This window comes from Sparus aurata, chromosome 18 (genome assembly GCF_900880675.1).
Source record: "Sparus aurata chromosome 18, fSpaAur1.1, whole genome shotgun sequence".
Lineage (NCBI taxonomy): Eukaryota > Metazoa > Chordata > Actinopteri > Spariformes > Sparidae > Sparus > Sparus aurata.
In genome coordinates, this window is record NC_044204.1 from 32,744,001 (window position 1) to 32,770,458 (window position 26,458).

Sequence of the window (26,458 nt, forward strand, 5' to 3'; positions counted from 1 at the left end):
TAAATCGCTTACGTGTCTTTTACAAGGCGGTTGATAACAAGTGGCTAAATGCGACTATCCGCGGCGTTGTCACGGACAATGAACGTCATCACATTGAACACTGGCATGTTCGGTACCATGTTTGCACGTCAGTTACAACATAAACAATGTGAGACCAAGTTGAGGTGGACAGCTATAATTCTTTTTTTAACTGAGAGAAAAAAGTACTGGCAGCGGTGGGATTCGAACCCACGCCCCCGAAGAGACTGGAGCCTTAATCCAGCGCCTTAGACCGCTCGGCCACGCTACCGTGAGACACCATATTCGTCAAATAGCTTTTTAACTGTTACTTCATTCATAGGTGGCCCAAACATTATGTAGTGAATTGGGGGAAATTAAAACATGCTTTTCACCACAAACATCATATTGCTTATCTCTGGATAAAATATATGACATACATAAGATATCATCCAAAACACCTCTCATTCTTCATTATACAGAGTAAAGTGGGATAACATAATTTTAAAGAAGCTGGAAACATGACAAAGAAATGTGTTTTTCCCTTAAGAATTGTGACTTACTATTAATTGACAATCCACATTGGCAGTGATTCATTTTTGTTGATCAGCTATTTGATTAAGTGACTGTTTCCTTTTGTTTTTGTTGCAGCCCACATGTTTGAAGTAGATCAACTAAAATGAAGCATCCATAACAGCTTACCATTGTTAAATATATCACTTTCCCGATCAAGCACACCATATGCTGTTATGTGTTTTTTCCCAGTGAGTTGTTGATGATTTCATGAGAAGTCGGTCTACCTGTCAGGACAAATCATTTCTGATGTTTTCCTCGAGAATGATGCAAGTACATTCAAAAGAGAAATGACACTCAGATTTATTTAGTCAATGTAGGTTTATTCAAAACAATTGCTCATTCATCATTTTAAAGGAGGTAAAATTAAAATGGTTTAAATTCAACGCAATTCACGTCAATAACACAGTTCTTCCATGTTTTTCCTCATGAACACAATAAAAATACATTTACGTTTACAATGATCATTTCTTAATTCTAAAAATGGTGTAGTAACCAACAATTGGGACATGAAAAAGATTTGTTTAAATATGTGTTGTGCTCCTTCTTCATAACCAAACACCTGCTTGTAACAGATAGTTTCCTGAATGTAAACATCGGCACAAAGGAGAGAAGCAACAGGAAACAGGTGGATCGCTGCCAGCAGTATGCTTCAGTTAGTAGCTGACACCTGCTTATGTCTTTATATAAGTCTTATGTCTTTACAGTCTTGCTGTGACAAATCCATGTTTTGTTTTATATTGTGACTTTTTAAGAACAATGAGTTTTGATTCCATGTGAGCAATCAGTTTGGAGGTGAGACTGCCCACTGATTTACCTCGAAACACAGAGTCAAGCAGCAGGGTTGGACAATGACATGATACATACCGTGAGACGCTATAAATATGTTTACCATCAGACCTTTCAAAACTTTTTTTATAATTTGTTATCTCTAAATTTAATGTATCTGAGTCTCTAAGGATCAAAGAGCAAGACTGCTTTGTGGCAAGATGATCGTTTGATCAGGGCACTGAAACACCTTCAGGTGTTAGGCATGGTTGTCTGGTTATTTTAAAGACGTTCGTGTTGATTTTCCTTAAAAATGTTCAATATCACAACATATAACTCCATTAAAAGTAAGCTTTTACTCAAGTTTGAGGAAACTGGTTTAAAAATATTGCATCTAAACCAAAACTAAAAACGTATGCGTATGTATGCATAGATATATGCACAAAAGTATAACCCTGAATTATATGTAATATTTTACGTATGTGGAAGCCGAAGATTTTGAGTTGCATGATTCAGAACTGGTGTTCTTCTTCTGGATACTGAGGTTGTCAGATTCAAACATTTTCAGGAGGAAAATAGTCTCAGAAGCCTGGAAAAGAAGGCTAGATGGACAATTTAGTTAGATTTCTCCAGTATTATTCAGTAGATGTTTGGCCAGTGATTTTGAAATTCTGTTGACATGAAATTTTGAATATTGATGAATTTGGTTGACAATTTATAGTTTTGTTTGAAAACATATAAGCAGCACTCCAGAGCCGACAATGAATTTGTGATATCTTGCAGCCCATGTGGGCTGGGCACAGTTGTATTCATGGCACAATAATAAAAACAAATTTCATTCATTGAATCCATAACCGTAGATAAAATCACTGATGCCAGTGTGAAGGACAGTGATCCAGATGGGCCACTTGTGTACATTAATAGAGGAGAACTCATCTAGTCTGCACTGATCTGAACAGAGCAGTTGGTGAAAACTAGTGTGCAGGACGGCAGCAGGACAGCGAGTGAGCGACGCAAACTTGGAATGGGATCATTCATATCTAGCGGCTTGTTTTCATCATTGCTGTTATCTCCACCTTCAGCTTCCTCGTTGTCCTGCTCTTCTCCGGCAGCATCACCACCATCGCCACCATCGTCACCGTCACCGTCACCACCATCACCACCACCACCACCACCACCACCACCACCTCCACCACCCTCACCCTCACCGTCACCCTCCCCTTCCACCACTGGTGGACACTGTCGAGGCTGGAAGATTACGTCCAAAAACTCCAGTCTGCGTAGTCCACGGAGCATCCTGCAGCTCCGGACTATCTGCATCTCGCTGAGCGTGCAGGCCCACAGGCACAGACACTTCAGGTCCTTCAGACGGCTGGCACAGAGCAAGCCGGGCCCCACCTCTTTACCACCCAGACTCAGCTCCTCCAGTCCGAGCCATCCTGCCCCCAGACCAAGGGAGGCCATCTGTAACTGGTAACCTTGCCGCCCAGTGATGCCTATTTCTAGAAACTTGAGCCTGGAAAGGCCTTCCACACCGCAGACGCCGTCCTTGGCAGCACAGCTCCTGAGCCCGTTGGCTGTCACGCGAAAGGTGTCGCGCAGCTCCAACCGACTGAGCCTCTCCCATGATGTCAGACTCTGCAGATGCTGGTCCGTGAAAGAGGGCACATTGTTAAGGACTAACCTACCAATACCAATCCCTGATGGAGAGGCAAGGCCTTTTCCTTTCTGATTCCTTTTTTGCTGTTGAGCCCCAACACTTGATGTGGCTTCTGCTCTGTCTTGGGAAGTAGGAGCCTGATTGAAAAATTCACGAGGCAGCTCACAACCACGCAGCTCCAGCACCTGCAAAGAAGCAGGGAGGAGCTGGCAACTGGGCAGGCCTCTCAAGTCTGCATGTAGAAGATAGAGCTTGGTCAGGCGAGGGCACTTTGTGGACAAGGATTTGAGCCAAGACTCAGAGAGGAAGGTGCCCCCTCGGGCAGAAAGCAGCAAACCACGCAACCGTAGGCACCTTAGTCCACAACCCAGGTACTGACGCAGCAGGAGCCAAAGTATGCGGGAGGTCACCTAACACACAGTGGACAGTGGGCATGTGAGGGTTGAGGGTCGGGGATGGGAGGCAGAAGAAAGATGGTTTCTGTCAATAATTGCACAAACAATTCATATGTAATAACATTTACTTCATCAGAGGCACATGACAAAATAACTTTATCCATAGAGCATATTTCATGCGATTCAAAGTGCCTATAAAAACATTTAAAAGAAAAGACAGCATAAAACAAAATGCAATTTTTTTTTTTATAAGAAATGAAAAAGGACGAATTACAGAAATAAGCAGTAGATTTATAAACATGTGCAAGGGGGATAATGATGAGTGCTGTTTAGTCAAAGGTGCTGGAGAACATATAATCATCTGCTTTTCTGGGTGGTCACAGCTCTGTGGGTCCCTACACCTCCACAGAACTCTGAAATATTTCTGTGTACAGGTTATTGAATCATTTTTGATGGACTTAAAAGTCGCTGCAAGTGTTGTCATTGTTTTTGCCAACTTCCTGTCCATCATGCAGTTAAAATTCCCCTCCCTCATCTCTACGTCACCACACAAATGCGGTGCCTCGATCAGCAGACATAGCAGCAAACAGGAGGATCCTGCGCTCTGCAGCCAGCAGACAGGACCGCCTCGTTATGGAGTTCTCTGTCCTGATTGGATCAAGTGTGCAGGGGATACCAGAAATTTGGCTTTTCTCTTTTACTGCATTAGCAGAGGAAGGAGAGACATGAGTTACTGACCAAACACTCTATAACAGTGACAACTGTTGTAATACAAAGCTGTTGATCACTTATTTTAGAATAGAAATATCCCTCACAGCAGCTTTAAGTTTGCAAACTTTGTCTCAAAGGGCAAAACATAAATATATATATTAAAAAAAGAGGCAAGATTGATAATTTCAGCAGCTTCTTACTAACAAAGATGTTTTTTAAAGACCTGAGGTGAGATCTGTTGGACATGAAGGCGTACACTTCTTCTACTCTAATTTGTACGTTGTATTTTGTTTAAAGATTGCAATATGCCATCTTTGTCACTGACATTTTTAACACCAGTTCCTCTTTAACACGCAGATAACTGATTAGGTTGTTTTGTTTTTAAGAGAAGGTGGACTCTCAGCTCGTCTTCTTTATCGGAAAAGGAAGTGGTAAAGTTATTGCTATTGTAACAAGCGTCATTGGGACATAGTACTTGTATGTGTTGTACAGCAATTACATCACATCACATAGACGATGTAAATATTGTGGATGAAGTAAACACTATAATGTATGAAAAGGCAAATGGAAAGAAGTAGTGTAAAGCCACATTGTCAGAAACGCTCTTACCCCTTTCCATGCAGTCAGATCGACAATTCTCCACAGTCTTTGGTCTTTAACAAGGCGTTTCCATCTTTTGCACACTCTACAAAACAACGTAAATTACAACAAATAACTTAATCATGTGACATGAGTCACAATAAAGAAAGAGCAGGCACTGACTTTTGTTGCACAAGACGAATAACTGGTCAAATACTGTCAGCAAAGTTTCATTTCTCTTACCTCCCGGCTCGGACGAGCTCCCGTACGCTCAGATACGACAACACGTCAATTAAAATGTTTTCGGGAAAGTAATCCAGATTACAGGGTTTAAATTCATCCATTTTGTAAACAAAACTCTTTAAACCTCGGACACGGACTGATATCCCGACGCACACAGGTTGCGTTCACATCAGCAATCCCCGGGAAACAGCGGCCCGCCGCCGGGAGGACCGAGCCAGAACTCCCCGAACAAATCAAATATGCTTCTTTATTCTCAACATGGCGTGTCTCGGTTGAAACCACTGTTGTTTTCTGAAAATACCACTCAAATTTATGACGGTAAATAAACGGTAGAGCTATTTAAACATTTTGAAGAAGCGATATTGCCACCTAACGTCCGTTAGTTGAACAGCCCAGTGCGCCTGCGCGGTTTACCGGACAAGATGGCGACCAGCAATGGTGGAGGAATGGAAGTGGATGGGGCAGGCGAGTATTTCTCACTTATCACACAATTTCTGCCTGAAATCACTATGAAACTGTCTGCAGGTTGTATCGTGTGTTGTAAAATGATGTCGTGAGTGTACGTGAGAGCTGAACTCGCGGATTTAACGGAGGCCGGTGGCGTGCCTGCTGACAGGGTTAACGTACAAGGCTCTGCTGTAAAGCTGTCAACATATTCATCACTCTGTGTGTCTGAGGCAGTCCAACCGTTTTCTGTCTTACTGGAGTTTGCATGAGGAACATAAACCTAAATCTGTCAGCACAGGAAGGTTCAAGGAAAAACCTCACTGTCTGTAACAACAACCCGACCTCAGATCAGCGCTGGTCGTGGACGTCAACTGTCCAGAGATGAACCAACACATTGGCCTAACTCTGTCGTTCTGTATTCAAGTGTGTTTACAATCGATATCTTTATCAAGGATTGTGCCGATGATTGTTTTAGAGTTACATTTTCTCAGCAGGAATGGTATATCAATGGTGATCTCTAAATACAGCAACAGATTAAGGGAATATAGTGTTATATTATTAGTTTCACTATTAGTTGAAGTATAGGTAACAAGCTACAGGGTGTTAGCTTTCAGCAAATCATTGACCGCTCTACTTGTCATATTATCAAATGTTTGTGGCTGCAAGTTCAGCGAGAGTTGGGCTGGATTTTTGTGGCCTATTTATAAATGAGAGGTAAAAATGTAAATTTAGGAAAACATAGATTGGCCAATATTTCTATTTTAACATAACCTCATAACACAAACCAATCTTTCTGATTATCTAATATATCTGTAATAACTTATGTCGGTCTTCTGGCTCTATTGTTTTTACAAACACAACACTTGTACGCAATCTTCAATTTACCATGATCCATAACAGAGAGGCTGATTAGAGATACATTTTTTGGGTGAATCTTTAAGTCAAGCATCTGATCAGATGATCAGCTTGTTGTCTCAGCACTGCTTATTTGCTGTAGTGTTAAATCCTCTCTTGTTTTTGTGTCTGTGCGACTGTAGCCAGCCCCAGTGTTATGGCCGCAGGGGTCACCGGGAGCGTCTCCGTGGCCTTACACCCTCTGGTCATCCTCAACATATCCGACCACTGGATACGCATCCGCTCACAAGAGGGACGACCGATGCAGGGTATGTGAGACAGCAGTGTACAGTTGTAACCAGGTGTAACAAAGCAGCTTATTAATGTGCCTTTTTTTTTCTCCTGCTTAGTGATTGGAGCCTTGATCGGGAAGCAAGAGGGGAGAAACATCGAGGTGATGAACTCCTTTGAGTTACTGTCTCACACCATAGATGACCGAGTGCATATTGACAAGGAGTACTACTACACTAAGGAAGAACAATGTAAGTGGTTTGTATGTATAAAGGATGAGCGTACAGCTCTTTTCTGACATCTCATTTTATGACGAATTGTTATGAAATGCAGTGCAGCCAGCGTTTCCCTGGGAGAGTTGTGTTTATGTAATAACATGGAAGGAAATTAATTGCCTCATGTCCGGCTTATGTATCAGGAAGTGAGTTAATTTATTATACTTGTTAAACCAACATCTGTGAGTATGGGTGTGCCAAAATATCGATACTACGATATATCGCGATATTTCGTCTTGAGGTACATTATCGATACACTGGTGCCAAATATCGATATTTAAAAATGTAAAAAAAAAAATAATAATAATTTTTGTTTGTTTGTTTATTTTTTGTTCTTTTTTTGGCCCACCACCACCACCCCTCTTCGGAGGACAGCTTTATCTTTATTCAAACATAGGTATACAACCAAATAAAATTTAAAAAATGGTTTAAGTAGCTCTGAAACCCACACATATAGATATTTAATGATAGTTGTAGTCAGTGTGTGTGTTAAGAACAGTCACTGTGCAATATACTCTTTTTTTACTTGGCTGTCATTCATGTGAAATTGATTGACAATGTTTTGTAATTCCTGTGAAATGGATTCAGTGCAGTCAATCAATTCTGAATTTCTTCAGTGACACAGATTTCGTGATGTATCGTGGATGAAATTTCTTGCAATATGTCGATTATCGCAGAATCGCTGTATCGTGATATTATCGTTATCGAGGGCAAAATATTGTGATGGTATCGTATCGCAAGGTAGCTGGTGATACCCAGCCCTACAATTAATTCAATGGTTGTATTGTCGTATTCACTCACAAGATGTCACCAAAATCACACTGTCCCTTTTAAAATCTTTCAGAAAATGATGTAAGTGTATCGAATCGTATCGTTGGCTGAATATCGTGATATATATCATATCGTGAGCTGAATATCGTGTATCGTATCGTGAGATTAGTGTATCGCTACAGCCCTATCTGTGAGATCATTTCTTTAAATATCTTCACGTGGATGAGATTTAACCAAATTCTTTGGTTGCTTTAATGAATCAAACAGTCGATGATTATTCTGTAGGTCGCTATTCGCTTACAAACCTGCTCAACACTTCTTCAGTGTCTAATTGCTACGCCAATGGAGAAGAACATAAGATTCAGTTATTGATGAATGATTATCCAATTGTCAGATGTTTGCTGTAGTTGTGCTGTAATATTTGATTTTGTCTCTCAGTCAAACAAGTCTTCAAAGAAATGGAGTTTTTAGGTTGGTACACCACAGGCGGTCCACCTGACCAGTCAGATATCCATATTCACAAGCAGGTAAGCAAAAGTCAAAAGGCGCAGTGTGTACGGTGAGAGGAACATCCCTAACTTCTCTCAGAGTCACTGACATCCGTTGACTCATCCATGTTATTTCCCTCTTGTCTGCCAGGTGTGTGAGATTATTGAGAGCCCTCTCTTCCTCAAGCTCAACCCAATGACCAAACACACCGATGTGAGTTCTTCTCCGTTTTCACCTGAAGAATGAGAAAATGGTCGTGTGTTAAGACACAGCTGCTTTAAACAATGTTTCCTTTCTCTCTTCAGCTTCCTGTTAGTGTTTTTGAATCTGTGATTGACATCATCAACGGCGAGGTACTCTTTATATTTCATATCTTTTACACATCCTTTTCATTCAGCAGTGAACACACTTCCCCCCCCCCCAGAGAATTGTTTCAGATTTATCTGATGCGTATGTTTTTTGTTATTATTTAGGCTACCATGTTGTTTGCTGAGCTGACGTACACGCTGGCTACAGAGGAAGCGGAGAGAATCGGTGTTGACCACGTCGCTCGAATGACGGCCACCGGCACCGGAGAAAACTCAACAGGTAAGAGAGGCTGGAGTAATATTCTCCTCTTTGATCACAGTGAGTTTACATGCACACAAATCAACAAACTATGTTACAGTTCTTGTTGTTTTTTGACGTTTTGATGCAGAAATGTCACATGCATATGTACATAGGCTAAATTCTATCCTCAGATTTAGATTGAACTCTAGGGATATGGAGGAAACGACCGCGCTGTGAGCTGACTAAACATTACACGTCTTTAAAAAAAATAAAAGCTGTCTGAATAGGTTTTAACTCCAGCGTTCTCTCTGTCTTCTCTGTTAGTTGCTGAACACCTTATAGCCCAGCACAGTGCGATAAAGATGCTCCACAGCCGGGTGAAGATCATCCTAGAGTACGTCAAAGCCGTGGAAGCAGGTGAGAATACGATGTGGCCTTTTAACGAGGCTGTGAGAGCGAAGAATGTGAAAATAAGTCCGGAAAACAGCTGTTCTTTAATGTTTCCTTCCCTCACTTTTACACCATTAAGAGAGGCCCCTTGACAGCACCTCCATAATTATAAGCCTGTTTTTGATACTGTCTCGTCAGCATCGTCTTACCTCACTATTGGTGCTTGAACTTGTTTTTTCTCTGCTGTGTGCCACCACAGGAGAGGTGCCGTTTAACCATGAGATCCTAAGAGAAGCGAACGCCCTGTGCCACAGACTGCCAGTGCTCAGCACCATCAAATTCAAAACCGACTTCTATGATGTAAGCAAGATGTTTTGTCCCTTCAAAATGTTTTTAAACCCCTAATGCACGGTATCTATTGTTTGCATATTTCAGAGAGCTCGGCTGTGTTTTCTCAAAATTGTGTTGGACAAAGCAGAAACCTGAGCCTCTTTATGATGCTTTATTATACAAAACTGCACATGGGCGCTTCAGTTCTGAGCAAACTTTTTCCACTACTGATTAATACACTCTGTATCCGCTATTGAGCATGAACGGTGTATGTGTTATTAACTTCAGTGCCTCTGTTTATGGTAATGAAGAAAGATGTCAGCCAGTGCTACAGTGTGGTGAAAATCAGAAAGAAGAAGGGAAGGAAAGAGAAAGAAAAACTTAATTTGTGCAGCACGTTTTTTAGGGGTTTGCTTTGGCAAAGAAAAAACCCAGAAAACTCAGGATTTAACAGAATCAACACTAAACAGTGTAGCAATACAAAAAGAAGTCCAGACTGAGGAGAAGCTAAAACAAGAAGACAAAAGACTAAAGGTCTGTTTAAAATCAAATATGGAGAATAAAAGCGATTTAAAAGAAAAAGGGAAAAAGGGAAAAAGAGGAAAATCAAAGCAATACAAGGAGGATAAAAAGTCGACGTCACATAAGAGAAAGTAGAAGCAGAACCAAGGCTGTGAACAGGCTCATATGACGCAGATGAGCTTTAAAAGTCTTTAAAATTTTAAAATCAAATGTAAATCAGACCGGGAGCCTGTGGAGAGCAGCCAGCATTGGGGTGAAAGACAGAAACTTCTAAGAATGAAAGATTCTTTTGTTGCAGTAATCACATAATAATTATAATCACAGTTCTCGGCTCAGTCCGTCTCCCTCTGTGCTGAATTACCAAAGCGTTTGCTTTTGATAACTGTGCCTATTTTTTTTTTTTTCCCCTGCAGCAATGTAATGACGTGGGCCTCATGGCCTACTTAGGCACCATCACCAAGACCTGCAACAGTATGAACCAGTTCATTAACAAGTTCAACGTCCTGTACGACAGACAGGGCATCGGCCGGAGGATGCGAGGACTCTTCTTCTGAGCGGGCGGTGAGCCGAAGCAGAGTCACGAACGAGCACTGCAGTCTCCCTTTTTTTTTTTTTTTTTTCTGTTTACTCTTTATTTTTGGTTAGTTTGTATTTCGGTCAGCTAAAACACATTCAGTAGCTTTTCAAACCTGTTTCAACCACAAGTGTGTCTAAAAGCACTTAGTACACCAATCAATAAGAGATATGTACAAAAGCTCTTTCTTGGATATGCACAGAATGAATCCACTGTACATGAACGTTCTATTATTTTACCCCGTTTGTTTTATTGTTTCATGTTTCTGTATGTAATAAATGATCTGCTGATTTTTTTCATGGGACTTTGACTCCTCTTCTTCCGAAACGTGAATGTTTTAGAAACTACAGTAAGTATTCTCCACACACAGGTCATAAAAATGAGAGACCTGCACTGGGAAAAAAAAAAATGAGTGTGTTTGCAGTTAGCTCGTCTTTTGAAGCCGCGTTCCTGCTGTTCGAGGTTTAGACAGACAGGCAGGAAAAGGGGAGGGGGGTCTTACAGGAGTCAGCGTTTTTATGGGTATTAAATGTACAGCGGAACCAGACATAATGACCCCCAGCCTGCAGGTCGGCTTAACTAGTCTGCTGCTACCTGCCATGTGGCGCTGAGGGGGGGGGGGTCAACATTTTTATTTCCTTTGTGTCTCCTTGCAACTCTTCCAACGCTTTCCAAACAGTCCGTTCACTGATGCCAAATCGTTTTGTGACACTTTATTATCTCATTTCTCAAAAATCATTTTCATTACATGCTTGTGTTGACTTACAACTGCTTTTCTACTGTTTCAACATTTATGGTACAAACAACACTTCAGACAAAATCTGCAACAATTCTCACACGCCAAACTAGGACATCTGACGAGGCGTTTCGGGTGTAGTGTTTTCTGTGGGAAAGAGGAGCTCCTGCTGGTTTTGACTTTTAACTCTCAAGATATTTTACATGAACAACAACCTAAATCAAACACTACACGAAAAAGCATAATAGGTGTCCTTTAAAATCCCTCAAGATGTGAAATTGATGTTTTCAATCAAAGTCTGTTTGGTTTAAAGTTGGAAACACCTTCAGGTTGTTTTACTGACTGTCCTCTGCAGGCTCGTCAGCTGACGCAGCAGGCTGCGGGTACTGGAAGCGGGACGGGTCGTACAGGTCGTCCCTGGGGTCGTAGGGCATTGCGTAGTAGTAAGGGTAAGGGTAGTGTGGTACTTTCTTCTCGATGGGAGCGGGGGGAGCTGGCTCCTCCACCGGCTCCTCTTTCTTTTCCTCCTCCACAGGAAGGGCTGGCGGCGGCGGAGGGAGCAGGATCTTCCCCTTCACGGGCCGGGGTGGGTGGTCGATGAGGCAGTCAGGGTCCCAGTAGGGGTCGCAGTCGTACTCCATGCCCTTGAAGAGGCGGATGGGAGCTGGGGGAGACTTCTTGACGAGCATTGGTGGAGGTGGGGCGGACTTTTTGGGTGGAGGGGGAGGAGGAGGAGGAGGTGCTGGTTCTGGAGTGGCTTTCTGGGGGGTGCAGTGTGGGTGGTAGCGGGGGTCACAGAGGACGGGCACGGCGCCTGTGGGCATGTAGACGATGTGGGGCTTGCAGAGAGGATCCTTCCTGTTGCACAGGAAGAGGACGTCAGCCTGGGAGATGGATGGAGGAGGAGGAGCAGGAGGCTCTGTGGGCTTTGGAACCCCTTTCATTGGAGGTGGAGGAGGAGCGACTTTGCACTTCTTGTCCGTGGCTGGGTCACACATGAGCATTGGCACGCCCAGTTTGCTCTGGAAGTAGGAAGCGTTGGGGCCGTAGGTGTGCTCCAGGTACCTCATCTGCTGGTAGAGCATCCGCAGCTTGTCGATCTCGTAGAGCTGAGAGGGAGGAAGACAAAACACAGGGAAATAAAAGAGAAGAAGCATTTAATGTGTGTAAATAAACTGGAATATGCATTTGATAGTTTACAGATTCATTTTAATGTATGACTTGAAATCTGAAGGTCTGATTCGGGGTTTAAAGGTGCTCTTTGTAACCCTTTGTTACACTTCTTTTATTGGCCATGTGTGATCTGATTGTAACATGACGAGACAAGTGAGACCTTCCCGTCTCTCTCAGTTGTCTATACAAGCCTGTGGACTATTTGTTGAAGTAGTTTAACGCTGCTGGACAGTGGACTTTTTTGTAAAGGACTCGGGTCGGATTTTCAGTTTCAGCCTGAACGATTTCACTTTATCCTCACTCCACAGAATCTCCTTTAAACCTCCGGGAGATGTAACCATGTAAAGAGGTCAAAACTCCAGCAGCACTTGAGGTATAGAAAATCTGTATTACTATGGCAAGACTGATATGTGTGTGGATCTATATGATCAGCTGTCTTTTATACGTTTTACCTTAATTTTTAAATTGTCCCTGATGAAGGCCACACGACGTTTATCTTACAATAAAGTTGATAAAGTGTTTCTGGAATTTGACCTCTCTAGACTTGGTTCCCTCCTCTCTGCACATTGGAAGCAGGAGACCAGTACTATGAGAAGTATTTAATAAGAAATCAAAAAATCAAAGTAGTATCTTTCAGCTCTACCGTCCTCAAAATTTGACTTAAAACATGTAAAATTAGTCTGTTCAGTGTCTGTTAGAAACACATTAACACGATGTAATATACAGTTTTAGAATAAATTGTTGAGGCATTTAAAGTCTCCTGGAACAAGAGTATGTGGTGCTGATATATCAGAGTATCATATCTTCACAGCAGCCAGATTTGCGACACCGTGTCTCACCCCCTCAGTGTGTCCGATGCTGCTGTAGTAGCGGTAGTACGCCTGGAAGTCTGGGTTTCCTCTGTACCACCTGGGGTCCACGTTACGCTTCGGTCTGGAGTGAGTCAGGAAGCCGTTTGCTTTTGCCGGGTCGATACTGACGGGCACCATCTCTGTCAGGAGAGGAGATAAAGCTCAGTCGGTCAACAGATAAACTTCTTCTCACCAGTTACTCACTCTCTCAGACGTGCAGCTACCTTCCTGCTGGATGGTGCTCAACAAAGATTTGGCCTCCAGCAGACCTGGAAGAGAAGAGGAGACGAACCATGTTGATTATTATGTTTCTGACACGTTAATGTTGAAACAATCGAACAGGAAAGAGTCAGCGCTGACCCGGGAGCAACATCAGACAGCAGAGAGCCCCTGCCATCCACAGTGAGGAAACCATCTTGAACCCCTGCAACCAAGAGAGGAAATGTTTCATGGCAATAACAGAGTTTTTTACTCATAGAATCACTGATGTTTGATTATTAAAGCAAGAAATATAACTCATAATCTTCATAAAGCAGATTTCGACAAAGAAAAACACATTTTAAAGTGAGAAGGTAATTTTAGTTCTCACTCACATGGAGGCCTCTCACCACACAGTTTCAATTTATTATAGAAAATAATCATAAAGTTAAATGTTTCACAGCATCACAAGGAAGAAATCACCTTGATAAACCGAGTTAACATGTCTTACTTCTCAATATGTCACAAAGCAGCTACAGGCCATGAAGGTTTACCAGTAAACTTAACAAAAGCAGTTTTAAATAATTTCTAATGTCATCATGTTTTACTCACCTGGCTCAGGAGGCTGTCTTCACTGCACGAACATGTCTCAGTGGGTTAAATACAGATCCCCCCGTCAGACCCCCCGACACATTTCCTCCCGTCCAATGAGAGTCCTCCGACACTGAGACCAAACTGTCGTCTCCACCCCTCCTTTAATACCGTTTAATATGGGGCCTTTGGCGCCAATTAAGAATGAAAAGGCCCCGCGCTTTTAGCAGCGGAGCCATAAAGAGCTCAGACTTCAAATGGAAAGTTCCCATTAAGTCTGGAAGGAGCAGCATCACCTGCTGGGACGACTGCAACCGTGGGGGGAAAATGCTGCCGACTAACACAATATCTCAGCCAAAAAAACTGAGAGATGACGACCCACGCGGCCTTAAATGTACTTTTATGACGAGTTGGGGGAGATTTGTAGAAGGCCGTCAGCTCTGAGAGGTTGTTTTTACCCGGAGAACACCTGCTTTTCTAAACAGTCTGAGCAACACGGAGGCTTTAGTCTGGTGTCGAGGTTCACTGACACGTCTGAGGGAGTTACTGATGATTATTAAAAATCAATATAATCAAGAAATATCTCAAAGAGGCCATACTGCTGAGCTGTAGGTAGTATTGATGTGGCTGCACTTGATATAAATAAACACAATTATAGTAAAACATGAAGATCAGAAGATCAACAATAGGAGTGTCTTTGTTTAAAGGTCTAACATGATAAATTCATTGTAATTATTTAAAGAGTTTCTTGGACTTTCCTCTGTTATGATTGTTTGATGTTCTGACGTCACATGCTGCTCTGTGCAGACATAACAGTTATGTCTACATCTAAGTTTGTCCACAGAGCATCTTTAATTAACTCAGTCTGAGTCCAGGAGGAGCTGCCACATCACATCTGAGGGGAGATTTACAGTAAAACATTTCTGGTTGCTCTGTTGATTGTATACCTTCATCAAGGAGGTTTTGTTTTCACCCCGTCAGCTGCTTCGTTGGTTTGTTACAAGATTTACACAAAAACTACACAGCGGATTTCCACAAAACTTTGATGGAGGACGAGTCTCAGCCCAGAATAGACCCGCTTAACTTCGGATGCTGATGCAAGATTTTTTCCTCACTTACTCCAACATTACAAGACAGGATGTTTTACAACATTTTTGTTAACTTGGGTACAATTTGATCCTAGATCTGGTGAGTGCCAATCTAGTTTATTACATTTCAAATCCTTATATTAATCACCTGTTTTATCAAGCACAAAAGATAAACACTACCACATTCAGGCATATTAACTGACTGTTGTCGGACATTTGAGATTAGAAGATTTATCCGATGATAAGCGACGTATCCATCACTGGTTCCCAACCAAAAGTTGTTGATTTTTAAAGTTCAGATCAAATTTTTACGATACAGAAAATGTTCAAACAAGGAATGAAGACCTGAACAAAAGCTATATTCACTCTCTGCTGAACAGCCTCGTCGCGTATCATAAAACAAAGAGCTAAGACAACAATGTGCGAAGTGTCAAGGAGAAAAAAAACAAAATGATGAAAATGTAATTCTTTCTAGTTTGAATGACTTGTAAGAGCTTAAAATGCAAAATACAAGAACAGAGAATTGTCTAAAAATTAGATGACAACCACAGTGAGACTCATCTGATGCCATATTCACAGTAATCTGCTCAAAATTCATGCACATCTCCACTGAAACACCCATAAAATGTGACTCAGTTGGAGGTCGTTAACTTAATGATGGAAAAGGATCCTTTAAGGAAAATGGCCGGTAAACACCGCTCTGGATTAATAATGAAAAATAAACATCACAGCCATAAACAAACAAAAATTATGAGGAGGACACAGCCCCGGGCTTTTAGGAAACGTTACACATTTTATAGACCAAACGATGATGAAGGTAATCGTTAGTTGCAGCCGCGTATGTTAGCAGGTTTTTACAAGCGAGACGTGTTTCTGAAAGCAGCAATTATGTCAACAAAGCTGCTCCTGTAACAAACCAGGTGTTCGGGGGTGGAGGGGGTCGTGGCACACTTCAACCTTCTTCATGTCGTTTCGTGTGAGAGTCAGAATGAACCACGTACAGCGTTTGCATTGAACCAACAATTTATTATAACTATCCGTCACAATACAAGGCTCCACGTTAATTTATCTTGCTCGATTTGCATGACAGCGGATATAAAATGTACAGAAATACTTTGGAAGCTTTAAGCGCTAAACTGCAGATAAACTACTCAACCTCAAGTTCTGACATACATATTTACAAGTGACTTTACTTCTTAACATATAAAAAAAATCTATGGGGTCTCCAGGAGCAGGAATTAAAGCATGGTCATGCTTAAAAAATGTCACCAAATCTGCTCGACTTGTGTTACAAGATGCTGGAGGAGGGAAAAAATGAAGAGGCCCAATAGAAGTCTGTAGAAAGCCCTCAATATAGGAGACGCAGCGTGCGTGATGATGCGTTCAGGGTCGCTCAGACGAAGGTGATGCGGCTGCGAGCCTGGTTGATCTGCCACACGTTCAGCTCCTCGTACTCCTCCAAGGCCTCCTGGAACTGGGCGGGGGTGAAGCCACGCGATACGCAGCGCTGCTCCGCTTCAGCCATGCGGACCACCCCGCCGGCTCCACCGCGGCCGGCTACGCCCTCCGTGGAGAGCTCGCGCACCAGAGAGAAGATGACGTCGGCCGGGCGCTGAGTCCTGAACGCAAAGAATTTAGAGTTTAGACTTTTTAGATCTTGGAAGAACACTGAATTTTGTTGCTTTGAGTCACAGTTGAAGGTTGAGTTCATGTTATACTGGAGACTGAAGAAAGGTCTGTATGCCCACTCAGTTAAGTTGCATTGTGGGTAATGTAGGCGCCAGTTTTGAAAGACACATTCTGACATTTTACCCTTTCAACACTTTGACAGTGATCAAAACTAATGTAGCAGAACCAGAGAGCCTTTTTTTTTTTTACTTCCCAGATAATTGTTCATTTTTAAAACGTGTTCCCTAAATTACCCACAATACAACAGTCACTGAGTGACATCACTGGGGACCATTCATCAATTTAACAGCCATCTGAGCCTCAAAAGGCTTTATACTTCTTTTATTCACACACTTGAAGGTATATAATTAGTGGATGTACTCTTGAAATGAATACAAACTAATACTCATGTTTAAAACCACAAAACTACTGTGTTAGAATAATCTATTTTGTTAATCTGATGCCGTTTTGGAAGCACAAACAAGACTTTTCTCTCTCCCACTTTTAACAAAAGCCTCCTGGATTTTTAAAGCACTGGCTGGTAGAGATTAATGTATGAGCTCAGTGGTGTGTCTTGACGCCCGCCGCAGTGAACACTCTGCCGTGTGAACAGAGCTCCATAAAAACCCAGAGACGTTTTTACAGCCTCCTGCAGGATATGCAGCTTCTCTTACAGGTATATGAGAAACTCATAAAGTGGATTCTGGGTCGGACGACATCCGGTCACTTAAGTTACGTGCAGCAGGAGCGGAACGAATATCATTAAACAAGTCTGAGGCTCCAGTGTTAACACCAACCTTGTGGCGCTGGATTTGTCGGCTTGTAGTGAATCCTTGGACATCTCCATCAGTCTCATCGCCTCGTTGACGTCTTCCTTCTCCACGCTCTCCATCATGCGGAGGCGAGCCTAAAGAAAGGCAACAGTAGGAGGGTGGAGATTGTGATTTGAGATGAATTGGACTAAATATGTATCGAAGAGGAACTTAAGTTGCATCTGGATTACGAAGGCTGCGCTGTGCCGGCACTGTCAGACCGAGACAAGTGCAATGCCCTCTGGGATGGCCGGCAATTGCCCAAGTCTCCGCCTCTCAACACCAGCTAGTCTCTCTACAGGTTGAAATCATAAAAAAAAAGAAAAAAGAACCAGGATATTTTTGATGATCCTTTTGCAGAACTTACTGATGAGGATTCTGGCCATGGTCAGCTTTGCATGGGTTTGCACAGCTGCTCCTTACGCACACAGGCTGACTGCCCACCCCGCAAAGCTGGCCAGGATCAGACGGCGGCTCACTCGCACGGTTATACAGGCGAAACACCTGACGCATCTGAGGCCATGTCCACACGTACACAGGTGCTGCATGTGCACTTCGGCCTTTTGTACATGTGAACAGTGTTACAGTCACTGAAAAACAGAGCTTTTAGAAAACTTCCTCAGGGGTGAAAATATTCAGAATATGTTGTATGGTTTGTATTTGGAAAGACACAAACGGATGTTAATACAACAGAAAAGAGCCACACTGTTACTCTTGCGAACAGGCGTTTTCAGGCGTATAATTATAAACCAATTGCGCCAAAAGTCTCCACTTTTAAAAAACACCCGTGCATCTGTGGACTGGGCCGGAATTGATGCAGAATTCAGTTGATGTGCAGGTGTGGAGCAGAAAATATTTACTCCTCAGGATTGCAACTCCAGCAGTTTCTTTCATGCACAGATTGTTGCACTTTGCCCCCTTGTGGACGTCTGCGTGCAGCACGTTGCCTTCCTGTCTGCCTGAAGTGCTGGTTTTGCAGTAGGTAGATGACTGCTACCTGCACAAACAGCACTTTTGACAGCCACAGGCCAACAGAGAGGACAGAAAACACAGCCAAGAACAAAAAACATCACTCACATATTTATCAGTCTGTGTTGTAGACCGGAGATCTTTTGTCCAGCGTGGGAAAGAAGTGCTCACACTGCAGTAGGCCATGTTATCGTCACTACCTGCACTGTAAGCACTTTATCACACAGTGGACTATTGATGAAGACATAAAAGGAAGATCCTTATGTATCAAATACAATATTTAGGCATATTTTAGGGTACCAGCAAAGACTCGAGGTGTTCTCACCAGGGCAGTGGACAGACGGAGGATGGAGAGGAGGGTACGGGCGGAGGTGAAGGTGGTGTCTTTGCTGACTCGGGCCTCTTTCCTCATCTCTACGTATGCAGCAGTGATGTAATCAGCCAGTGCCTCTGGTACCATGGGCTGCCGCTTCTTACACAAAGCAATGTAACGCCTGAGGGGACATTTAAGATCGTTGTTAAGACCTTATCACTGAACAACTGAACATGTAGTCAGTGTAGTCAGAGTCCGATGTGAAATATGAAGGACAACCATCTTTTTCAGTGAGTTAAAAGATCACCTCATCAGTCTCATATCGATGGGGGTGAAGTGCATGGGCGGCTGGCGGCAGTGCTGGTGGACGTAGGTGATGTGTTGGGCCAGACGCAGATCAGCGTCGGCGTCCGGCTTGTCCTGGATCAGCCAGAGGAGGTCGAAACGAGAGAGCAAAGCAGCGGGCAGCTGGATGTTCTGCTCAATGCTCTTCCGGGGATTGTAGCGGCCATAGGCAGGGTTGGCTGCTGCTAGAATAGAGCAACGGGCGTTGAGGGAGGTCATGATTCCGGCCTGCAGAGGAGCGAGAAAAGTTAGCGGAGATGTGGCAACTTATTAACCTAACTTAGCCGTCTGCGGAGGTGATTAACAGGTGGGGGTCTGTTTACCTTAGCGATGGAGATGGTCTGCTGTTCCATCACCTCGTGGATGGCTGTGCGGTCAGCGTCTGCCATCTTGTCAAACTCGTCAATACAGCAGATGCCCTGATCAGCGAGCACCAAGGCTCCACCCTCCAGGGTCATTTCTCCGGTCACTGGGTCACGCATCACCGCTGCAGTCAGACCGACACCAGACGAACCACGACCTGTTGTGTACTGGCCTGAAGACGAGCAAAACCAGGAGAAACGTCACTTTTTTAAAAGTAAATGCTGGCACAAGGCTGTAAATCAAATTGCAAACTACAGTTGCTTATTTTGTTGTTATCCAATTATTCCAGCGTACAAAACACAACCTCTACACTCTGGTCAGGAAAGCACATTAAAAGTTAATATTTAACAATGTCAGCTCTGATGGAAAGAGAATACCTTACTGTATTAAATATTAAACCAGACACTGGACTTTTACTGGAACAAAACAGGACTGTACTCACTTCGAGGAGCCAGACGGTCAATGTAGGACAGCAGCTGGGACTTGGCAACTCCTGGGTCTCCCATCAGGCAGATGTTTATGTTGCCTTGAGGGAGAAGAGCCAAAAAGGGAAGAGTTTTGCAGTTTTTACAGGATTTCATGAAAGCAAACGCTTTACTTTTGAGAAATGCGCCACACATACAGTTAGAAGAAATTGGTAATATGATCATCCAAACCGTATAATATGTTTTTAAGATGTTAAAAATGTAAGATATCTGCTGGGGGAAGATTCTGTCATAATATGTTAGAGTGGAGAAAGAATTCAAAAGAGGGAACTACTGGAAAACAAAGTACATTTTAAGGAATGTAATCATCAGCATCAGGGGGTTATTATTTGATGCTTACGTTTTATTGTCCTCAGATGTGAACACAATCTCTAATGGACAGTATCACATTTAGCAACGCTCACCTCTGATTTTCATGCCTTTGGGCGCCTGTTCGACTCCTCCAACCAGCAGCAGGAGCAGAGCCTTCTTTACGTCTTCATGTCCGTAGATCTCTGGTGCGATTGAGCCAGCTAGTTTCTCATAAAATCCTTCATCTGTAACAGATAATACAAATCACTTCAGTTGCTATAAGAGTAGGAAATCCAGCGTGGTCAGGTTTGAGCATTCATACTGAATAATTTAGTTGCAGTTATTGAAGTCTAGACGCCAACCTGTGATGCCGCGCAGCTCCTCCTCAGTCAGCTCCTCGTTGCCGAGCTCGTCGTCCTCCGTCTTGTTCATGAGTGTGATGCAGTGGGCCTCCATGTAGGTTTCTGACAGAAGACCCTGAAAATACCCAACCGGGACATAACAGACGTGTTTTAGGAGCAAAAAACTGAAGACCGAGACTGAATAAAATTCCTGTCATAGATGAGAATTTCTAGACAATAGTCTAAATTCAGGTCCAAAGCGTCACACCTGAACAGCCTGTTTGAAGCCCGTGCGCAGAAGAGGGAGGAAGACGCCGGTGATGGCCACGTGGTCTCCTGGCTGGGCGAGACGTGTGTTTTCACCTCGGGCGTACACAGACATGCTCCTTGGAATATTACCGACGGGCACCTGGTCGCTCTGTGGGACAACAGAAGAAATTAATCAGAAAATCGTGACAGTCATTTCAGCAGCAGCGAGTGAGTGAGTAGTTTATTGGCTGAACTTGCTTACATGTTCCTGAATACGCAGCTCCTGGAACTTGACAAATTTGGAGCCTCTGGTCTGCAGGTAGAGTCGACCTCCTGATTTGTTAGTGATACACTCCTGGCTGGGACACATGATGAGCGGCATGAAGGAAGGAGACTGGATCTGAGGGAAGAAAAGACTTAATGACGGACTCCTCTAAATGTATATATTGTTGATATGAACGATTGACAGGACCAGAACTAATCTTACTGGTTGATAGGTCTCGGCGCCACACTGGTCACATGTGTATGTAGCGACAGCCATCATCGGTTTGACCTCAGTGGCGCGCGTCACTATTCCTCGAACCGTCACCAGATTACCGATGCTGTCAGCTCGTACATCACGGACCACTTTGGGTTTATTGGTGGTGGGTGGTTTGAAATAAAGCTCACTGTGGATGGAAGATACAAGTGTAGTGAGAAAGGTACTCAAACATTAACACCCATGAAATATGTATAAAAACATTCCATTAAAGACTGCTAGAAAAAAGTAAATACACCATCGAACTGCGATGATTAACTGGTCAATCTCAGGGGAAAAAATCTGTAAATTAACTGATATTGAAAATAGTAATTTGTCGCAAACCCTAGTTCCCCATCTGGTGTTGTCATGTAATGAAAATATGCCAATAAAAAATGAAGTCTGAATCCGTTTCAACTTACAATCTCCTCATGAGTTCAGGTGGATATTGGTTACGGGCGTCTCGAGTGTCTGCAGGGTCGCGGCCCCTCTGTTCCATCATCAGCCTGTGCTCAATGTACACATCCAAGGAATCCTTTGCCACAACCTGGATAGAACAGGAGTATTTGTGCATTTCCATTTTAATAAAACAGACATGTAATGGATGCATTAGTGGTGGAGCTGAACCAGAAGCTGTAGTGTGATCCTGCATTAAGAAGTTATTATAGTCTCCATCCCAGACAGCAGGTATTCTATTAAAAACTATGCGCAAATATACGTACATCTTTTTCTTTGTACTCTGGCAGCAGCTCGTGGACGGCGTCAGCAAACAGGCCGGTGTAGCGTTTTGCATTCTCACAGATGCTCTCGACCAGCTCGGGGTCTTCTTCAGCCACATCGTCCAGTTCCACAAAGACAGACACCTGCTCCCTGTGGGCCAGCGCCACCTGCACACACAGACGAGTAATTAGACGACTCATTTCATCACACGACCTTGTCTGCACGACAATGACACCTCCACACTTTCAAACTTTAGACCTATGACAATGTATCCACAGATATGTTCATAATGTGGTAAAACTGGACATAAACAGTGATTTCGTCTTTTATTCATGTAATTATAATAAAGAACAGAGGTAGCACTTAGTGTAGCTGTGCCAGATTTAAGAAAATGTGAAAAGCATCTACCAGTTGGTTGAACGAGCAATTTTAATGTTATTTTTTCAATCTATTTGAGATATTTGATGCCTTTATTAGAGAGCAATAATGAGAAATGTCAGGAAAACTTAAGACAGGAACACAGTCCAAAGTATTTTGCAGAAAAGAGAAATAAAATAGTGTTGTCATGTGCATCTTCAGAGTCTGTCAGAGAACATGGCATCAAAATGTTAGTTTGCTGCATAAATCTGTGCCTGGAGTTCTTCTGGATACTAGCATGCTCCACTCTCCACCATGTGAAGCAGCTGAAGCATGTTAATCTCCAACCAACAAAAACTATAAACACATTCCATCTAAAACATGCAAGAGATCAGCTAATTGGTTCAACTTCTAGATCTGAAGGCATCATGTTTAGCAACAACTAACTAATTACAGTTCAAAGGAAAAAAATTGGCTGAAACATCAATCTACCCCTCACCAGCATGTTTTCCTCCATCTCATTTATTCAGTATTGTGGGATTGTGTCAATATCATCTTTCAGTCAACAACACATCTCATCAAGGCCGCAGCAGCCAACTCAGAAAGCCAAGCCCATTTATTAATTGTTAACTATACTTACAAGTTGCGCTCCATATTTGAACAGCTTCTTCCCGTTGTCATCCTCTGAGTAAAACTCCTGCAGGAACCTTTTGCATTTGTCTGCAAAAAAAAAAAAAAACACATTTCAGCACTATTTAACAACAGGAAATCACAGGCCACATCCAGCAGACACTAGGTGGAGATTGTGTTGTTGTACACACAAACATCATTGTTTACTGCTATTAATTTCCATTTGATTAAAATGTTAGATCTAGTTAGTAAGTTTAAGAGCTGAACATGTTGGTCACCAGCAGTGGGCCTCCAGACTGGGAGCTAATTTGTTGTCCTGCGACGACCCCCTTTGTTGAGTAACATGGCATCCTGTAATCTCGATGAGTCACTATTGCCTACAGTGGAGCACAAACTGCCACTGATGTACAACACGAAGCAAATTCCGCTCGAGTGTGGCTATAATCACAGTCCTGGAAGCAAATCACTGACATTACGCAGCAGATCGCTCCGGGGTAAGAATGTAAATACAACAACAGTCGCGCTCAGTTCAGTGTCCATTTTTTTTTTTTTGTGGAGAAAATATCGCTCACTTCTCGAAAGAACCAGAACTACTGAGAATATTTAATTCCACGTTACAATAAACGAAACTAGTCCTAACGCGGCGGTTAAAACACTCCACTTACTTTGACGCTGTGGCAGAAAAACTGCAGCTGAGCTTTATTATTTCTCTGTTCGAGGATGTTATTGTAAACAAAGCAGCACATGGCTTTTGTGCCTCGTCACTCGCATATCCCTCCGCGGCCCATCCGCTCTTGGAAATAGTCCCGGCTGTTGTTTTCGAACCACGGCCAGCCATCTTCTAACGTTAGCTTTTGGTTAGCTTAGCCGAGTTGCCTTCACAACATGAAGACAGCTCCATCCACATTAGCTTCGGCTCTTAATCACTTAGCGGTAAGAGATCGATGACATGGTGATTAGCGCGGGCGGTTTCTGACGGTTGATGCACTCCAAGTCAAACTTGTAGCTAAACGGTGTGATGCAGCGGGCTGGAAGATGGCTCGGGTCGCTGTAAAGTTTCGGTTTTGAGCAAAAGGCTCAATGAATATCAAAACGATCTGTTACGTAGTCATGTTACGTTATTTAAATTGAAAGCTATAGCAATCCTAACGTCCGTCGTTTACAATCGTGCATTGCCATCTTGGACGCTCATCTGGTTTATTTGCACATAATCAATATGAGGCGTGTGTTAACCCCCTGCCCCCACCACCACCACATAAACCAAGCTTTTGAAGTGCCCTTAAGCAAGGCACAAGGAAACCACTCCATTTCCAAGCCGGCATTTTTCATTCACACCGTACACAAGTGCACGTAAACGCCTGTAAGTGGCAGTCATTTATCTAGTTAACTAGTTAGCTAGCTAACCTAACGTAAACTAGGTTCAGGCAGCTAGCTAGCTGTTGTAAGCAAATGATTACAGAGTTAAACACGACTGAAATAATAGTTAAACATTGTGGACAAGTGCTGAACACATCTGTTTAACTCACTGGTGTTATCTGAAGGCATTTACTTGTATTGTCATTGTTGAAACTCAAGTTAATCACTTAACATCAAAAAACAAACTACAAAGAGTAAGAAAACGTCCGTTGGGATAGTTATCTGTCATGTCTGCCCAAATCCGCTCTAACAATGCCAACCGATAAGTCTTTAAATCGGAGTGTTGTGATGCTTTGAGCGTTGAAATATATTACACATTATAGAATAAGAAATAGCACGTTGTGTAATTATCTTATAGTAATATCTCATCATTCGTATGTTCCGTTTTGCTTCATGAGCTCACTAAGTGCGAGTTATTGTTGGACATGTGCTTGCACGGTGGCGCCTGCTCCTTTGTTTAAGCGGATCCATCCGGGTCACTGCATAGTCACAGGCTGGCAGACAATGCCGACAAGTTCGCTAACGTTCAGAAAAGTTTGAACAACCTCAACATGGAAATTAGTCTACAGCAGAGTACATTCAATAGACAACACCAACAGGCTTTATTACCAGGGTTGTGTCCAAAGGGAAGTTAAGTTAAAGCTAAGGGAAAAAACGAGGAGGTAACGTGAACATTTGAGGCTGAACTGGGGTGCTGCGCAAACACAATGACTTAAGATTGCTAAACGTTATATAAGCTAACTCTATATCCAGCGAACTCATATACATAATACACATACACAATATATGCATTAAATAACCGAAAGATGCAGGCGGTATTTTATAGAACACAGAGATACACGTTCAGTCATTTAGGACAACCTGTTGCTGCCATGCCGTTATTGTGAGACTCGACCCTTTAACGTTACCTTTCTCTGCCGCGTAATCCTTACGAGCCATGACTTCACAAGTTGACCCTCGGTTGAGATAACTTCACTCCAAAATCCCAAAAGTGCCGTCGAACCGTAGAAGCAGTCTAAAGTCACGGTTTAGTCACTTCACAGCCGCCGCAGATCAGCATTCATTCAGATGCAGCTCGCAGTTCACTCCGGTCTCGGTGCAAGAAGTGGCGCGAATCTGACGTTTGCAGCAGCCAATCGTGTCGCTCCTTTCCGTGAGGAGGGGCGGGCATTCGTGGTGGCGCGAAAGTTGCGGCCGAATGTGTGTCACGTGACTCTGCAAACTTCCGCCCCGTGAGTGAGGAATGGCGCGAAAGACGATCATTGGATTTCACTAAAAATAGTGACCCCAAAGTGAACTCACTCTACAGCCCACAGCCTGCAGCACGAAGGATGTAAACACCAAGTCATGGCTGAAATAAACCGAATTAATCTCTGTTCTCTTACTATCATCACACGTGATGATGTCATGGTGGTTTCCTAACAGATAACTTCACAAAGGAGGTGTCCTTAAAGGGTTATTCCACCATTTTTTACATATTAAAGTGTGTTTACAGGTAGAGAGTACAATTTGTTTATGTGGGGAAAAAAGTTGTATAAAGCCTTTTGTGGGTCCAGAGGAGGCTGCAGGTATCTGATAGACTGCCTCCAGTGATGTCACTCAGTTGCATTGTGGGTAATGTATGCAGCAGCATGTTTTAAAAAGGAAGAATGAGTGAAATAGAAAAGGTGATTTCTCTGGTTCTGTTCCATCAGTTTTAATAATCTGATTTTAGAACAGAGGACTGCTCTTCAAAACCTGTTGACTACATTACCCACAATGCAACTTAGCCACCGAGTAAAATCACCATAGGGAATTTATCGGAATACATGCAGCTTCTTCTTGGAGCCACAAAAGCCTTAATTCAACTTTTTCCCACATGTACTTGTACTCCCCAAAACCTGTCAACACACTTTAATGTGTAAACTTGGTGGAGACTCCAACTTACATACAATTATTCTCCTGTTT

At 42.9% G+C, this 26,458-nt stretch overlaps 4 protein-coding genes and 1 non-coding gene across 5 annotated transcripts; 1 reads left to right on the top strand and 4 right to left on the bottom strand.

Moving 5' to 3' along the window:
• Positions 1 to 207: 207 nt before the first annotated feature.
• On the bottom strand, positions 208 to 289 carry trnal-aag (transfer RNA leucine (anticodon AAG)). The gene has a single exon. It is a non-coding gene; the product is annotated as a tRNA-Leu (tRNA).
• Positions 290 to 2,274: 1,985 nt separating this feature from the next.
• LOC115569165 (F-box/LRR-repeat protein 12) lies at positions 2,275 to 5,088 on the bottom strand. Its single transcript, XM_030397108.1, has 4 exons — positions 4,927 to 5,088; positions 4,714 to 4,789; positions 2,541 to 3,408; positions 2,275 to 2,441 (listed from the first exon to the last, which is right to left on the bottom strand). The coding sequence occupies exons 1-4, from the start codon at positions 5,025 to 5,027 to the stop codon at positions 2,275 to 2,277; spliced, it is 1,212 nt and encodes a 403-aa protein (XP_030252968.1). The 5' UTR covers positions 5,028 to 5,088.
• A 171-nt stretch (positions 5,089 to 5,259) lies between these two features.
• cops6 (COP9 signalosome subunit 6) lies at positions 5,260 to 10,702 on the top strand. The gene is made up of 10 exons (XM_030397107.1): positions 5,260 to 5,391; positions 6,411 to 6,536; positions 6,618 to 6,749; positions 7,983 to 8,071; positions 8,184 to 8,246; positions 8,339 to 8,386; positions 8,507 to 8,621; positions 8,907 to 8,999; positions 9,232 to 9,332; positions 10,238 to 10,702. The coding sequence occupies exons 1-10, from the start codon at positions 5,349 to 5,351 to the stop codon at positions 10,376 to 10,378; spliced, it is 951 nt and encodes a 316-aa protein (XP_030252967.1). The 5' UTR covers positions 5,260 to 5,348; the 3' UTR covers positions 10,379 to 10,702.
• A 394-nt stretch (positions 10,703 to 11,096) lies between these two features.
• On the bottom strand, positions 11,097 to 14,037 carry and4 (actinodin4). The gene is made up of 5 exons (XM_030395626.1): positions 13,969 to 14,037; positions 13,519 to 13,582; positions 13,383 to 13,427; positions 13,147 to 13,298; positions 11,097 to 12,243 (listed from the first exon to the last, which is right to left on the bottom strand). The coding sequence occupies exons 2-5, from the start codon at positions 13,571 to 13,573 to the stop codon at positions 11,470 to 11,472; spliced, it is 1,026 nt and encodes a 341-aa protein (XP_030251486.1). The 5' UTR covers positions 13,574 to 13,582; positions 13,969 to 14,037; the 3' UTR covers positions 11,097 to 11,469.
• Positions 14,038 to 16,040: 2,003 nt separating this feature from the next.
• mcm7 (minichromosome maintenance complex component 7) lies at positions 16,041 to 25,634 on the bottom strand. The gene is made up of 15 exons (XM_030397177.1): positions 25,420 to 25,634; positions 23,106 to 23,185; positions 22,111 to 22,275; positions 21,811 to 21,935; positions 21,359 to 21,539; positions 21,134 to 21,271; positions 20,891 to 21,040; positions 20,644 to 20,758; positions 20,395 to 20,526; positions 19,948 to 20,031; positions 19,466 to 19,677; positions 19,105 to 19,370; positions 18,810 to 18,978; positions 17,501 to 17,610; positions 16,041 to 16,654 (listed from the first exon to the last, which is right to left on the bottom strand). The coding sequence occupies exons 1-15, from the start codon at positions 25,448 to 25,450 to the stop codon at positions 16,429 to 16,431; spliced, it is 2,184 nt and encodes a 727-aa protein (XP_030253037.1). The 5' UTR covers positions 25,451 to 25,634; the 3' UTR covers positions 16,041 to 16,428.
• Positions 25,635 to 26,458: the final 824 nt, after the last annotated feature.

What these genes read in the sequence shown, in the direction of transcription:
- LOC115569165 (XM_030397108.1), bottom strand. Translation starts at nt 5,027, where the DNA reads ATGGATGAATTTAAACCCTGTAATCTGGATTACTTTCCCGAAAACATT. An exon ending in GAGCTCGTCCGAGCCGGGAG is followed by an intron (nt 4,790 to 4,926) that starts GTAAGAGAAATG and finishes GTTGTTTTGTAG; the next exon opens with AGTGTGCAAAAGATGGAAAC. An exon ending in AGGGGAGGGTGACGGTGAGG is followed by an intron (nt 2,442 to 2,540) that starts GTGAGGGTGGTG and finishes ATGCTGCCGGAG; the next exon opens with AAGAGCAGGACAACGAGGAA.
- cops6 (XM_030397107.1), top strand. Translation starts at nt 5,349, where the DNA reads ATGGCGACCAGCAATGGTGGAGGAATGGAAGTGGATGGGGCAG. An exon ending in CAATGACCAAACACACCGAT is followed by an intron (nt 8,247 to 8,338) that starts GTGAGTTCTTCT and finishes TTCTCTCTTCAG; the next exon opens with CTTCCTGTTAGTGTTTTTGA. An exon ending in TCAAAACCGACTTCTATGAT is followed by an intron (nt 9,333 to 10,237) that starts GTAAGCAAGATG and finishes TTTCCCCTGCAG; the next exon opens with CAATGTAATGACGTGGGCCT.
- and4 (XM_030395626.1), bottom strand. Translation starts at nt 13,573, where the DNA reads ATGGTTTCCTCACTGTGGATGGCAGGGGCTCTCTGCTGTCTGATGTTG. An exon ending in CTGTCTGATGTTGCTCCCGG is followed by an intron (nt 13,428 to 13,518) that starts GTCAGCGCTGAC and finishes CTTCTCTTCCAG; the next exon opens with GTCTGCTGGAGGCCAAATCT. An exon ending in GAGCACCATCCAGCAGGAAG is followed by an intron (nt 13,299 to 13,382) that starts GTAGCTGCACGT and finishes CTCTCCTGACAG; the next exon opens with AGATGGTGCCCGTCAGTATC.
- mcm7 (XM_030397177.1), bottom strand. Translation starts at nt 25,450, where the DNA reads ATGGCTCGTAAGGATTACGCGGCAGAGAAAG. An exon ending in TCAAATATGGAGCGCAACTT is followed by an intron (nt 22,276 to 23,105) that starts GTAAGTATAGTT and finishes CTGTGTGTGCAG; the next exon opens with GTGGCGCTGGCCCACAGGGA. An exon ending in TCCGTCTGTCCACTGCCCTG is followed by an intron (nt 17,611 to 18,809) that starts GTGAGAACACCT and finishes GCCTTTCTTTAG; the next exon opens with GCTCGCCTCCGCATGATGGA.